Raw genomic sequence first — 13,013 nt, 5'->3', positions numbered from 1 at the left:
ATCTGTGAGCTCTCCTTCTCCACCTGGAGACACACACTCACCTCTGTCACACAGCTTCAAGTTTGGTTTCTCGTTAAACTATTTATAGCTCGGCGCTGATCGCACCTCCCTAACACCCTTTGAAGGATAAGATGCAATTCTGACCACTGACAAAAAGATTATCAGGATGGATGTCTGGACTGAGCTGCTGTCTGTGAAAATCATCAGTCAGCTTGAAGTCATCCTCAGACTGAATTATAGAAACCTCTGTGTCTTAAAACATCTGAGGGAAATGGTTTGAGAATCAGGGAAGATACTGCTCTCACCGTGAAGCTGTAATCAGCCAACCTCGGAGAGAGAAACAAACTTGCACACATTGTAAAAATCCCCCTGGGAGCACGACTAAATACAAAAATCAACAAGTGAAGCTTGAGGTTTATCAGAGTTGTGTAATACTGTGATAATTATGGCCAGATTTCCCATATCCATAATGAGACTTCTGTCACAAACAGTGTGTGCGAATCACTCACTGCACTGTGTATTATAGTTAGGGTCGTCCATTTTATTCAATTATCTAAATTTTGTGTCATTAAATTTATATCGATGACTCCCCGCAGTAATTCCATCCACTGCATGAGCTTTATATATGCAAAGTAATAAAATTAAGTAATTCAGCTCAATTCATTTTAATTTTTATGTTGCTAAATTACAACAACGAATGAACCATAAAAGTGAAGTCGAAACCTTAGACCCTATCCCTGGCTTTTTTTGTTATACTAGCGCATGCTAACACATTCTCTGCTCCGGGTTCATATCATTAACTGTATATTAAAAATGGACATCACAACTGTAATGCAACCAATTGTTTTCTGGAAAATAATTTTTTTAACGCCTCTAATTTGGCATTTTGACTGTCAACCTTCTCTGCTGATCAGCTAATACTGACTGCTAGCTAGCTAGCTTAGCTAATGAGGTGCATCTGTTATTTACTTAGCCGTACTTGGGATGCTAATTTGGCTAATTTGGCTAGCAAAAGACAGGGTTAAAACAAAATAAAGAAAACTACACAGCAACGCCTTTTAGTAGAACCAAAAGTGTGGGCTGGATATGAATGAGAAAACTATATGATCACAGTGTAGCCTTGCCTGAAGTATACTATGCTGTATTGTTTGAACTACAGCTTACAAAATGAAATCATTCTGTATTAAGGAAGACTTTAAATTTGCAACTCAGACCATAAATAGTTCTTTAGCTAATAAATCAAATTAGCAGCAGGATAATTGTCTGTAAAGATCTACAATTGATTCATTTTTTCCAACCAAAGGCGACCCCCCTGCTGGCCAGTATAAAGAATGCGGGTTTAAGGCAGTTCAAGACTGATACCTGAATATGTCCATCTTTTATACAGAACTAATTTAGCTTACAAATATGAGGGCGTTATCAATCACAAGATCTTGGCATAATAACTGTATTTAATACAAAGCAATTATGCTATACTTAATTGATACCAAGTAAACATAATGTGTTGTTTACCAGAATAATGAAGGAGGGCATTAGAGAGAATTCACTAATGTTGCACTGCTTGCTGTGCTTATAATGGCAGCTGGTGTGCACGCAGGACAGCAAATATACCTTGATTACTATTTCTCCGCAGGGAAGCAGCGCCTCGGGGTGCAAAAATAATCAGCAGAGCTACCACATGTAGCGAGCTGCCTGGGCACACTCCCACTCTTTATACCTGAGTCAGAGGCAAGAAAAACCAAACACATCGCTGACTCAAGAGGACCCCTCCTAAATTGTGTCCCTGTAAGCACTTCATCTGTCCTGCGTGCATACATGAACGAAGCAAAAACTATGACTGGAAAAAAAACTGAGATAAAGACTGAGCATGCCCAGAGGTTTCCCTCTCTGCTGCTTATTTTTTCTCACAATTAAACTTAGCAGTCATTAAAAAAATCATTTTCACAGATGTGTAAAGGGAAAAGGAGAGTGAGAAAAATCTATAAGACTATTACATCAGTCTGATTCTGCTGTTACACCTACCCAGGCTTTGATACATTTATGCTGAATGGGCAGTGGACATGAATGGTTGCTTTTACAGCGACTGCAGCCCATCAAAATGCAAAACTCTGTTCCCTGACACGGAGCCGACTTGTTATATGAGTAACCACAAACCTCGCTGTGTGACAGAGCGCTCTATGAGTGTCCTGTTATTGTTCTACCTGTAGGTTGTTTATTGGCCAGATTTTAACCTTAGATATTTACACATGCAATGATTACTCGTTGTCTTTCTAATTCTTTGCTAATCTCAGGTTTCTATCTGGCCTTCTAGGACATCATCATCTAAGCTCCTCACTAATACTCGCTCTCCCTTTCCTCCCTCCTCTCTGTATCCCATCACCTCTGCTCTTGATATTTTCATCCCGTCATGACACTTTCACTTCCCACTCCCCGTCCTTCTTCCCTCCCTGCCCTCACAGATGCCCAGCCCACAGAGGCAGAGACGGCCGTGTGGAACCAGGTCAGCGCCGTGCTGGAGGAGGCTCACGGGATCTTGGCCGAGCTGCAGTCCTACAACGGAGCGGGCCAGGAGATACGAGAAGTGAGCATGAATCAGTCGAGCCCCCACTGCAGCATGGGGAAACTAGCGCTCATGTGTGATGCCAGGGTTGGAATTCTGCCGTGCAGCAGGCACCGAATCTAAATCCAAGCAGAAACACCAGAAACATTTCATGCAATATATCGTTTCCATAAATATAATCAGCTACAAAGCTGGTACACTGGTCCTGATGATCACATGGTACACAATTAACTGTCTTCAGAAACATTAATGAGAACCACTGCTGATAGCTTAGCTGTCAGGATAACTACATTTATAAGTGCTGAATCATTTCCTTTCCTTGCATCCTAACTCTGAGGACACAGATACTGTATGCCGGGGGCTATAGAGAAGATAATGTATTATTAATTCCACAGCGGAGAGAAACTGAGGAGAGCATTATTACCAAACCTGAGTAAAGATAACTAGAAATATATCTTTAGTGATAACATGCAACCAACAGATATTCCACTCTGCATTTTTTTTACACTGAGGCATTTGTGAAATATAAATTTTGACTAAATATGTGTCAGTTTGCACACTTTTCCAGGACAGAAATGGGAACATTTAGATGATCCGGGTTCAAAAAGTCTTCTTTCATATTGTTGGCAAATTGGAGTAAAAGTTTTTTTTTTGCAGGAGGGATTTTGGAAATCTGTGTTTATCACTCCATAACAGCCATTAAAAAGTCAATTTTCACTGTGTTTTAGCAATGAAAGGGGCCATAAATCAGGCTTTGAAGGGCTATATGAACAGCTGATTGTGTAAAAATCATCAGGATAGAGACAGAACAGTAAAAGTGAGAAGTTTGGTGAATTTAAGAGCTGTTCGAGTGGAGCTTTTTGGCTCAGAGAATTAGAAAAACTCATAGTTCTTTCTTTTTTTTTTAAAAATTGGGGATATCTGCTGGCAAAAGAACGTGCCGTCACAACAGGATTATATGTCTTATATATTCAATAGAATAATTTACAGGAAAACAAATAATGACAGTCATAAGGGCTTATTATGGAGCTGATATGTATTGATTTGCTGCTGAAAATAGCTCTGAGCAAATGCACCAATTTCCTCTTGTTTAAACAGCTTTAAGCACTGAGTTAGCCTCTGCAAAATGTTTCTGTGCCCTATTTAAAGATTTACACCAAAAGTAGGTGCAAAACGAATATATGTATCCACACAATGCTGACTTTGACAAATTTGATTACATGTAAATTTTACCTCTAATTTTTTTTATAGGAGTACAACATAGAAGGCACATTGTCTTTAATGAAACTCGAGGAATGACTAATTAAAAATGAATAATAATTTGAAGAAATAAATGCTTGATTTTATACATTTCAGTTACATTTTACCCAAAATAATTATTTAATGTTTATGAGGGCAAATAATTGTTGTTGTTTTCTTTCAGTGTAAAGAAATTGAGAGTTGGGATTAACATGTTTTGCTTTGATTTATTTATTGATTGGTATTTGTTGATGCAAAGAAATATACACCATTTACACTTTTTCTTATCATATTGATCAGGTGAGATTATTTGAGGCCAATTTGAGTGTGTGATACTGTGCGTGAGATCACTGGTCAGAGGAAAGGACAGGGAACAAAAAAGATGGCAAGGTTTTTAAAAGTAACATCTGTCTGTTACTGGGCTGCAGGCCATCCAGAACCCGGGCGACCTCGCTCTTCAGGAGAAGGCCTGGAACGCAGTGTGCCCTCTGGTGGCCAAGCTGAAGCGGTTCTACGAGTTCTCCCTCCGACTGGGTGAGTGTGGCCGTTGCAGTCTATGAAAGCATTTCAGAGAGTGATGTAACCCCATCTCTGGTGGCCATGTTGGAGCTGAAAGCATCTGTAACATGAACCTAAAATCTAAAGAGACGGCATTTGCTGTCAGCTGCTCATTTATGAGAGAAGCAGGGTTGTCAGCTGGGTGGATGTGCTGCAGAGCCAGAAGAAGGCAGGAAAATGAGTGGAGATGAGGTGATGGGTGCACCCCTCAGATTAAAGTCTCTGTCCTCTGTTTATCTCAGTTTGAAACAGCTGTTTTGGTATTTAGCATCTGTGCTTCATTGCACAGGCTAGAGCTGATCGTACTACAGCACTAGCTATTATACTGCTTTTTCTTTTGTTGTTTTTTTAAATTGGCATCTTTTCAGCAATTTCAGGATGTGATAAATCCTGTTAAGACTGACTGATGAATGCAGTCAAAAGTGTCCACGCCGCATATGTTACCTTAAACAGGAAGGAGGTCCGTTTAAAGTGATAAAAACGGGCCTTGGCATTGCTGAGAGCTCCATCAGCATTGTGCCTTTCCAGGCTTGACAGCATTCCTCAACAAACACACACACACTCACATTCATACTCCATGATGTCCTCTCAGCCATCTCTGCAGCATCCTGACCCAGCAGCAGCCAGGCAGCCGTTGCTACGGAAACAGTGGTCCACAGTGGTCCAGCGCAGAGAGAAAGAGAGAGAGTAGAGAGAGGAGTATGAGCAGAGAAATAGAGTTCAGCTGCCGCCTCTGCGCTGCCTTCCAATAATACTTTCAGTCTCAGGGACATTGTGTTCTCAGATTACCATACAATGGGAGCTGGCCAATAATTGATGATAATGTCTGGCGGCTAATGTAGCTATGAGATTCAGTACAATAGAGATCACATACTTCCATCGTGCTGAAGAGAAAAGGTGGCAGTATGTCCCAGCACCACCTTTTGCTTTATAGTTATTTGATCAAAGGGGGCAGTAAGGGGTGGAGAGGTCCAGTTTAACATTAACAGCTGCTGCATCTCTATAAGCTGTCATAGGATGGAGATCGTGCACTCTGTGCTCTCGGCAGGAGCGAGACTGGGGTATCTGCCCAGGGCCTCAGATGAAACAATTCCATGTTGTATTTATAGAAGGCACTCGTGCATTTTTAATGCAGAGGAAGGGATGGAGCCCCAGGAGCTTTTGCTTCTGAGGCATCAACACCACTGTACATACAGCCTCTGGAGTCCGGCTATGGAGTGTGATTTGTTGCAGACTTAGTTTAACATCATGGATGACACGGGTGGGATAACCATGGCCACTGCCTCTGCAGTCACAGCCACACTCAGGCTGTGTGAGCAGCTGTAGCTTGATCTGTGAACATGCAACATGCAGTCTTTGTTTTAGCAAGGAGCGCTCTGTTAAGCCTGTGGTCACTGAGGGCAAATAAAATCCTGCTGAGAGCCTTAATGAAAGTGAAACTAGCAAGACAATAGCAAGGAGAGCGTGCAAGTGGGTATTTTGGATTTCATGCTAAGCAGAAAAACATTCATCATGTTCACCATCACGACCGATGTCTGTTTACCAGTTCAGGGAGGTACCACTGCATTTGCTTCCAAAAAAATAAATACATAAAATGTTGGACTGATCTGCCTCTAATCATCTCACTCACGACCTACAAACTGAAACTGCTCCCTGAGAGCTCTGCCTCGAAGTGTAGCTAAATATGCAACATTAAAAATGCAACAGACATGCTGTTTAAAATCCCGTGGCTCCACTGACTGCATATAAAAGATGGAAATTGCCACTGTGACGAAACCTGTTGGTTTGTTGAATTCAATTTTGGAACTTTATGCAAAGAGTAAAAGTATGGAACATAAAACTTCTTGCATGTCCTCTTAGGTCACGAGACTGCAAATAGTATAGATCTGTCAAATTGTGTATAGCATATAGTGTTTGTGGGAGCTGCCAGCCACAAGTGGCCTGTCTGCCGAACCGCAGTCTTCAAACGTTCTTTCTGCTGTGATAAAGCCATTTTGGTGTTTATACCATGATAAACTTGACCCCTTGTCCCAGGTGCCCACGCTGAGCTGTTGCATAAAGAAATAAATAAAGAAATTCTTTCCTTTGCTGTCAAAAACGATTTCAGTGTAGAGGCAGCAGTCCTTTACTAAATTTACACCTTTGTGCATCCTAACGGGACACACATCAGAGAAAGACTTTTAAGGCTCATGCAAAATGTAGAAGACACGCTGGTAATGATTTCCTTTTAGGAAAGCAGCTTTTCTGTTCGCATACTTTCACTTCCTCTGAAGCTTTATTTCTCAGACCAACTGTTTGGCTCCAATTCTAAATTTTTGGACACCTGAATAATACAATAATACAGCGAAAACATCCAACAATCAAACAACCCCCCTTTGAGCAAGCACTTGGCGAAAGTGGGAAGGAAAAACTCCCTTTTAACAGGAAGAAACCTCTAGAAAAACGAGGCTCAGGGAGGGGCGGCCATGTGGTGTGACTGGTTGGGGTTGAGGGGAGGTAGATAAGACAAAAGACACATTGTGGAAGAGAGCCAGAGATTGATGACAACGATGATTAAATGTATGTATTTTAGAGAAAGAAAAAAGAAGAAACACTCAGATCCTGGCTAGATTAGAGAGGATTACACAAGTCTGACCAAACTAAGATAAAACAGCCAGGTCCTAGCTGGACTGGATGAATTTCTGACTTGGATCCATTTGCAGAGAACGCCTTGCGCAGCCTGCTGGAGGCGCTGACGAGCCCGCCGTATGCTCCCATGCAGCACCTGGAGAGAGAGCAGGCCTTGGCCAAGCAGTTTGCCGAGATCCTCCATTTCACCCTCAGCTTCGATGAACTAAAGGTGAAGGAAATCATTGTTGTTGTTGTTGTTGTTCTAATTACAGCCCTCAGACGCTGACCTTTACTGTACTGAAACATCAATACGGTCGTTGAGCAGCCTTTGTGAAACTAAATGCCACCTTCTCTCTCGCCGTGCAGATGACAAATCCAGCCATTCAGAATGACTTCAGCTACTACAGGAGGACCATAAGCAGGAACAGGCTGAACAACCAGCAGGTGAGGCAGGCCTGGCTCCGGATGTTTGCACTGCATACATGATCAAATGGTTCAGCGCGGCTTCAGTTCCCCTCTTTAATCATTAATGAAATGGGGGTGTCCGTTTCCTTCCAACGACGCAAAGACGTGTACAATCAATATTTCATCTAACTTTCGAGTTATACAAATTAACACCAGGGTTGCCTTCATCATTACGCTCTCCTTTCACCAGCTGTGTGACATGATTATCGGATCGTCTGAAAACAAACGTTTGTTTTAAGTGTGACATCTGTTTTGTTTCGGCGCGCAGCTGGAAGCGGAGAACGAGGTTAACAACGAGATGGCAAACAGGATGTCGCTGTTCTACGCCGAAGCAACACCAATGCTGAAGACTCTGAGTAACGCCACCACCAAGTTTGTCTCAGAGGTACACGTCATCCACTCACTGCTTACATGTGTTTATGGCTTAGTCCACATTTCCAAGAACAACATTCCAATCAATAATAATGAATAAAGTAGTGGTGACACAATTCATCCTCAACAATGAGTAAAAGACCAAAAGTATTCAATGCAGACAAGGTTTCTGGTAGTATTACCCCATTTTTTGGATAAAAGTAAAATGTAGCTCTTTGGAGGATAATTCTACCAGCTGTAATTCAGTGAGTGAATCTGATCAGCATCATCCCTTTAAATTTAACTCGATGTCTTTAGTGTAACCTAACACTGACCAGGAACACCACAGCTGCTCTGCACCAGTCAGCCATGTCAACACAGCACTGTAGACCAGGGGTAGGCAACTCCAGGCCTCGAGTGCCAGTGTCCTGCAGATTTTAGATGACTCCTTGATCCAACACAGCTGATTTAAATGGCTAAATTACTTCCTCGACATGTCTTGAAGTTCTCCAGAGGCCTGGTAATCAACTAATCATTTGATTCAGGTGTGTTGACCCAGGGTGATATCTAAAACCTGCAGGACACCGGCCCTCAAGGCCTGGAGTTGCCCACCCCTGCTGTAGACTAACCACTTTAGCAAGTTTCTTGAATTCTGCTGTATTAATTTGCAGTGAAACTTTCATATATGACAGTAAGCAGGCCCCAGCTGATGGGGGATAGAGCTGCTCCAAGTGTGGAGCGACCAAGCAAAAAACACAAAATAAAATAATGATTTTTATTTAGAGAAATTAAAGAAACAAGAGTACCAGATGTCTCCTGCTAACCTGAGAGCAAATGAAAGGACTGGGTTGTTAACTGCTTTTGGGTTCTGAAGAGGGGCTAACCCAAGTTACAATGACCAGTATAAAAGGGAGTCCTGTTTCCCTCACTGTGGGGGTCTTAGTCGTAGACGTGGTCATTGTCAAGACATCTGGGTGTAACTAAAGTAGAGTCAGTAGAGTAAAGTAGAGTCTGTCAGCACAGAAGTGAAGCTCAATAAAGCGAATAGAAGAACAGAGCCCTCTATATAGATTAGATCCGAATTACTGTGTGTCTCTATGTACAGTCTGTTTTTGCTGTGCTTGTAAGAAAAAAAACAAAACCATATACTTCCATGGTACACTCGAGTCTTCACCTCAGGCGGCCATGTTGAACTGCTGTGTGAAACATCCGCCTTCTCCTGTCAAAACACAGTTTTACGGGCGAGGCAGCAGCCTTTTGCTAACTTTACACCTCGATGCATCCTGATGGGCCGCACGCCACACGGAGAAAGACTTCAGAGGTTCGTGCGATATGTAGAGGGCGTGCTGGTGATGAACGCCTTCCAGCATAGCAGCTGCACAGTCCTCATGCTTTTTGCCCTGCTTTGTCGCCACCTTGTGGCAGAACATTTTGGCGCAGGCAGTGCAGTAAAGTGTAGAGGACTTTCTCACATTGTCCGCTCATCCAAATGGAAGCCATTTTTACATCTTCTTTCATTTCCCTTTTGTCTTTCATCAGAATAAGACCTTGCCCATAGAGGACACCACAGACTGCCTGAGCACCATGGCCTGCGTGTGTCGCGTCATGCTGGAGACTCCGTAAGTGCTTCTTGTCTCCCCATCTTCTTTCGCTCAGTCCATCTCCTTGAATGTCAGAATCCTAAATTCGAATTAACAGGCTCTTTCACTGTGCCGTATAATATGTCAGTAATTCAATAGATCGACGCTCAGAGTCCTTCATGCTAAATATAAAATGTTTAATCTTTATTCTGTGTGTCTTTGTGTGAAGAAACTCTCATCTATAACTTGTTCACTGGTATTTGGTGGACACCCCCAACCCCCGCCGTGCCCTCTGTTAAACAGAGCAAATATTAACTCTTGTTTTTGTCCCAGGGAGTACCGCTGTCGGTTCACCAACACAGACACTATGCTGTTCTGCATGAGGGTGATGGTGGGCGTCATCATCCTGTATGACCACGTTCACCCTGTCGGGGCTTTCGCCAAGACCTCCAAAATTGATGTGAGTACAGCAAATACTTGCATACTTTGAAAATAATGGCCCTCTGTTGCATGTGTAAAGCAAAGGAGGTTAATCTAGTGTACCTGAGGGGTCCTGCTAAGCCAACAGTTTGGTTAGGCTGGTCATCAATCACAAAGCTTTAGTTGACCAGTTGCATTCATTTCAATCTCCATATTTTTATTACTGAGCTCCACCAGAGAAGATCTGCACGACTCAAAGCTCAGAATAATCTTTTTATCTCATAACAGCTCAGATTATCTGCTCTCTGGAGCACGTTTGTAAAGAAGTGTGATGAGTGTTGAGTAACAGACCTAGAAAAAAATGAAAATATTTAAATTTTGCATAAGATGGATGGAGTTGTTAATAGCTGGGTATTGTGAGCATGAATGTAATGTGGGCTTTGTTATGATTGATGCAAATCCATTAGCTTCAAATCCCCAAGTTTCATACCAAGATGAATGCCTCTCTTAAATGTTTTTGTCTTTTTCTATCCATTTATTACCAGGACAAACTGATAATAAGGAATTACAAATAGACGAGCACAGAACTGATACACGCTGTCCTTTATCAGTGACCCACATCTTCAGCTTCAGTTAATTGACGTTGGTGGGCATTTGTTCATGCACAGCTCTCTTTAACTCCTGTTGCACTTTGATTGCAGCACATTTTCTTTTTCAGACGTTTTGTTGTAGAGTTGCTGCTGTGCTTGGGAACCAGTTGTTTTGACAGATGGCCTCACATTTGACTGTAGAGTACTTCAATATACAGAGGAGCTCATGGTTGACTTAATGACAGCAAGGTGTCATTAAGGGCTGCAAAACAAGCCCAAGTCATCACCCCTCCACCACTGTTCTTGACAGTTGGTTATGGGGTGTTTGTAGTGATATGCAACGTTTGGTTTTCTCCTTTCTGCGCATTACGTAGTGCTCTCCACCAAAGTAGAGATATCAAGCATCTCCACTTTGGCCCTGTCTGTCCAAAGGGCATTGTTCCAGAAGTCTTGTGGTTTATTTGGATGCAACTTTGCAAACACAAGACATGCTGAGAGCAGAAGCTTTCTCATGGCAAACCTTCCAGTCAAGCCATACATGTTTAATCTTTTTCTAACTGTACTGAATTTTAATGAATGCTAAAATTTAACATTCTAGCCGAGGCCTGTAGAGACTGAGTTGTCAGTCTCAGTTTCATTTATTTGCTGCATTTCATTATAGTTCATCTGAGTGTGTTTACAGTAGATAAAAAAAACACCAAATCCTGTGTAGGTTTAAGATGAAAATAAAAGCTAACACACACACACACACACTCGTAACTGCAAGCCTGCGAGAACTTAGTCTGTTTTTAAATGCATGCAAGGATTTGACTGACCTCACATCAGCAGGACAAGATGTTCTGGGGAGCTAAAAGGTTCATGAGAAAGAATTCAAAGGTAATTCTGTATTCAACTGGGAACCCGTGAAGTCACTTCAATAATGGGATAACATGTTCACATTTCTATGTACCTGTTAGGAGAGTTGGTTTGAGAATTTTTAACTTGCGAGATATTAAGTTCCTGAATATGATACAAAAAGCTGTGATCACTGTCCAAAAACGACGCCATGGTTCATGGTTCCTGACCTGCTCACTGAGTTTCAGAGAAAAGGATGATGCATTTAAGACGTAGCTCTTGGGTTTCTGTGCAGTTTCTCTGGGCACAGGATGGTCTGATCTGGGGTGAATTTAGCTTTTATAGAGGTGTTCACACTTCCTGTTGATCAGTTAGTCAAGTGAATTTGATTGGCGGCGCCTGGCTGCTACTTGCCCTCGTAACTCCTATGAAAGCAGTGAGGGTGTACTGAGACAGGAGGCTCTTGACAACATTTCATAAATGTGTGCACGTGAGTTTGGGTTTTTTGCAGCAGCAGTACCAGGATGTGATGTGAGCCCGCTGACCTTTCTCTAATGCCCTGTGTTGTCTTTGTGGTGGGCAGATGAAGGGCTGCATCAAGGTGCTGAAAGAGCAACCGTCTAACAGTGTGGAGGGACTCCTGAACGCACTGAGGTGAGTATGAATGTAGAAGAGTAGAAAGGTACAAATCTCCTCCTCCTTCCTCGCTCTGAATAAATGTGAATGTGACATGAATGTGCTTCTGCTTCTTCAGATACACGACACGGCATCTACACGATGACAGCACCTCCAAACAAATCAGGGCCCTCCTGCAATGAAACAAAGAAGAAAAAGAAGCGACCAGGAGAGGAGGAGGAGGGGAAACGAAGGAGCGCACTTGAAGGAGGAGGAAACAAACGCTGATAAACCTGTTTGTTTACAACGAACAAAGAGAAAAATCATCTCCGGGGTTAAGTGCGACCTGATGACAATAAGAAGAGGAAAATAATTATATATATTGTCAGCTGTCCATCATTCTGTCTCTCATTTTGTAAAGTAAGAAAAGAAGAAAAAAAAAGAAGCCAGAAAAGAAGATATAGATATATATTAAGAAAAGTGAAACACTGAGCAGCAGGTGAAGAATAGGTAGGATTAAAGAGGAAGCTATATTGGAAGATTTAAGGTCAGAACCAACTGAAAGTGTACGAAACAAAAAAGGAAGAAAAAAAAAAGAGGGTTAATGTTCCAGAAGTAGTCTGACGAGTATTTTTGCACACACTTTGAAAACATCTCCTTCCCCAATGAAATCTGATCCCAAACTGGTTCCCATTGCTTGAACTGGAGGGGCTCTCCTTCAGCTGCACTGGTCTCCACCGACGGGTGAATCATAAAGCAATGTGATGGATACACTCCGGAGATTTGCTTTTACCCGTTTCACTTTCTTTCTGGTGCAGCTGGAGGAAAGCAGGCAGGCGGAGACGGGACGCCTCTGTTTTTGCCCCGATTTCTTCCTCATCGTCCATCTATCAAGTATATGCTTTTTTTCCTTTAAATTTCTCCTCATCACCAACAAAAATGTAAAAAAATAAATAAATAAATAACTAAAGATCCGCCCGTGTCGTGTGCCCCGATGCCGTTTATGTTCCTGCACACAAAAACCATCTTGCCAGCTGTCTGGCTTTACTTGAACTACGTCCTTCACTCTCTCCATGGTGCTAATGTGGTTTATCGCAGCTTCTTATCTGATATCGTTTGGCTGTGATGTGGGACATACAGTGATTTTGTCATCCTCTTCTTTTGTGCACAAGTTAGCCACGATGGCGAGTG

General features: G+C 42.3%; 1 protein-coding gene across 4 annotated transcripts in view; it reads left to right on the top strand.

Annotated features, from left to right (window-relative positions):
• fam49al (family with sequence similarity 49 member A, like) overlaps positions 1-12,420 on the top strand; it is a 39,353-nt gene extending 26,933 nt beyond the window's left edge. For all 4 annotated transcript variants that reach the window (XM_040020647.1, XM_040020646.1, XM_040020649.1 and 1 more), the window contains 9 exons: positions 2,460-2,581; positions 4,228-4,333; positions 7,060-7,196; positions 7,334-7,411; positions 7,701-7,817; positions 9,323-9,402; positions 9,697-9,823; positions 11,791-11,861; positions 11,962-12,420. In XM_040020647.1, the coding sequence (XP_039876581.1) occupies positions 2,460-2,581; positions 4,228-4,333; positions 7,060-7,196; positions 7,334-7,411; positions 7,701-7,817; positions 9,323-9,402; positions 9,697-9,823; positions 11,791-11,861; positions 11,962-12,025 (902 nt within the window). In that variant the 3' untranslated portion in view covers positions 12,026-12,420. The remainder of the gene's footprint in view (positions 1-2,459; positions 2,582-4,227; positions 4,334-7,059; positions 7,197-7,333; positions 7,412-7,700; positions 7,818-9,322; positions 9,403-9,696; positions 9,824-11,790; positions 11,862-11,961) is intronic.
• The last annotated feature ends 593 nt before the right edge of the window (positions 12,421-13,013 follow it).

Source organism: Simochromis diagramma, unplaced genomic scaffold, assembly GCF_900408965.1.
Source record: "Simochromis diagramma unplaced genomic scaffold, fSimDia1.1 OVJJ01000753.1, whole genome shotgun sequence".
Lineage (NCBI taxonomy): Eukaryota > Metazoa > Chordata > Actinopteri > Cichliformes > Cichlidae > Simochromis > Simochromis diagramma.
The sequence above is the reverse complement of the archived record's forward strand: the minus strand, read 5'-3'. Positions and strand labels throughout refer to the sequence as shown.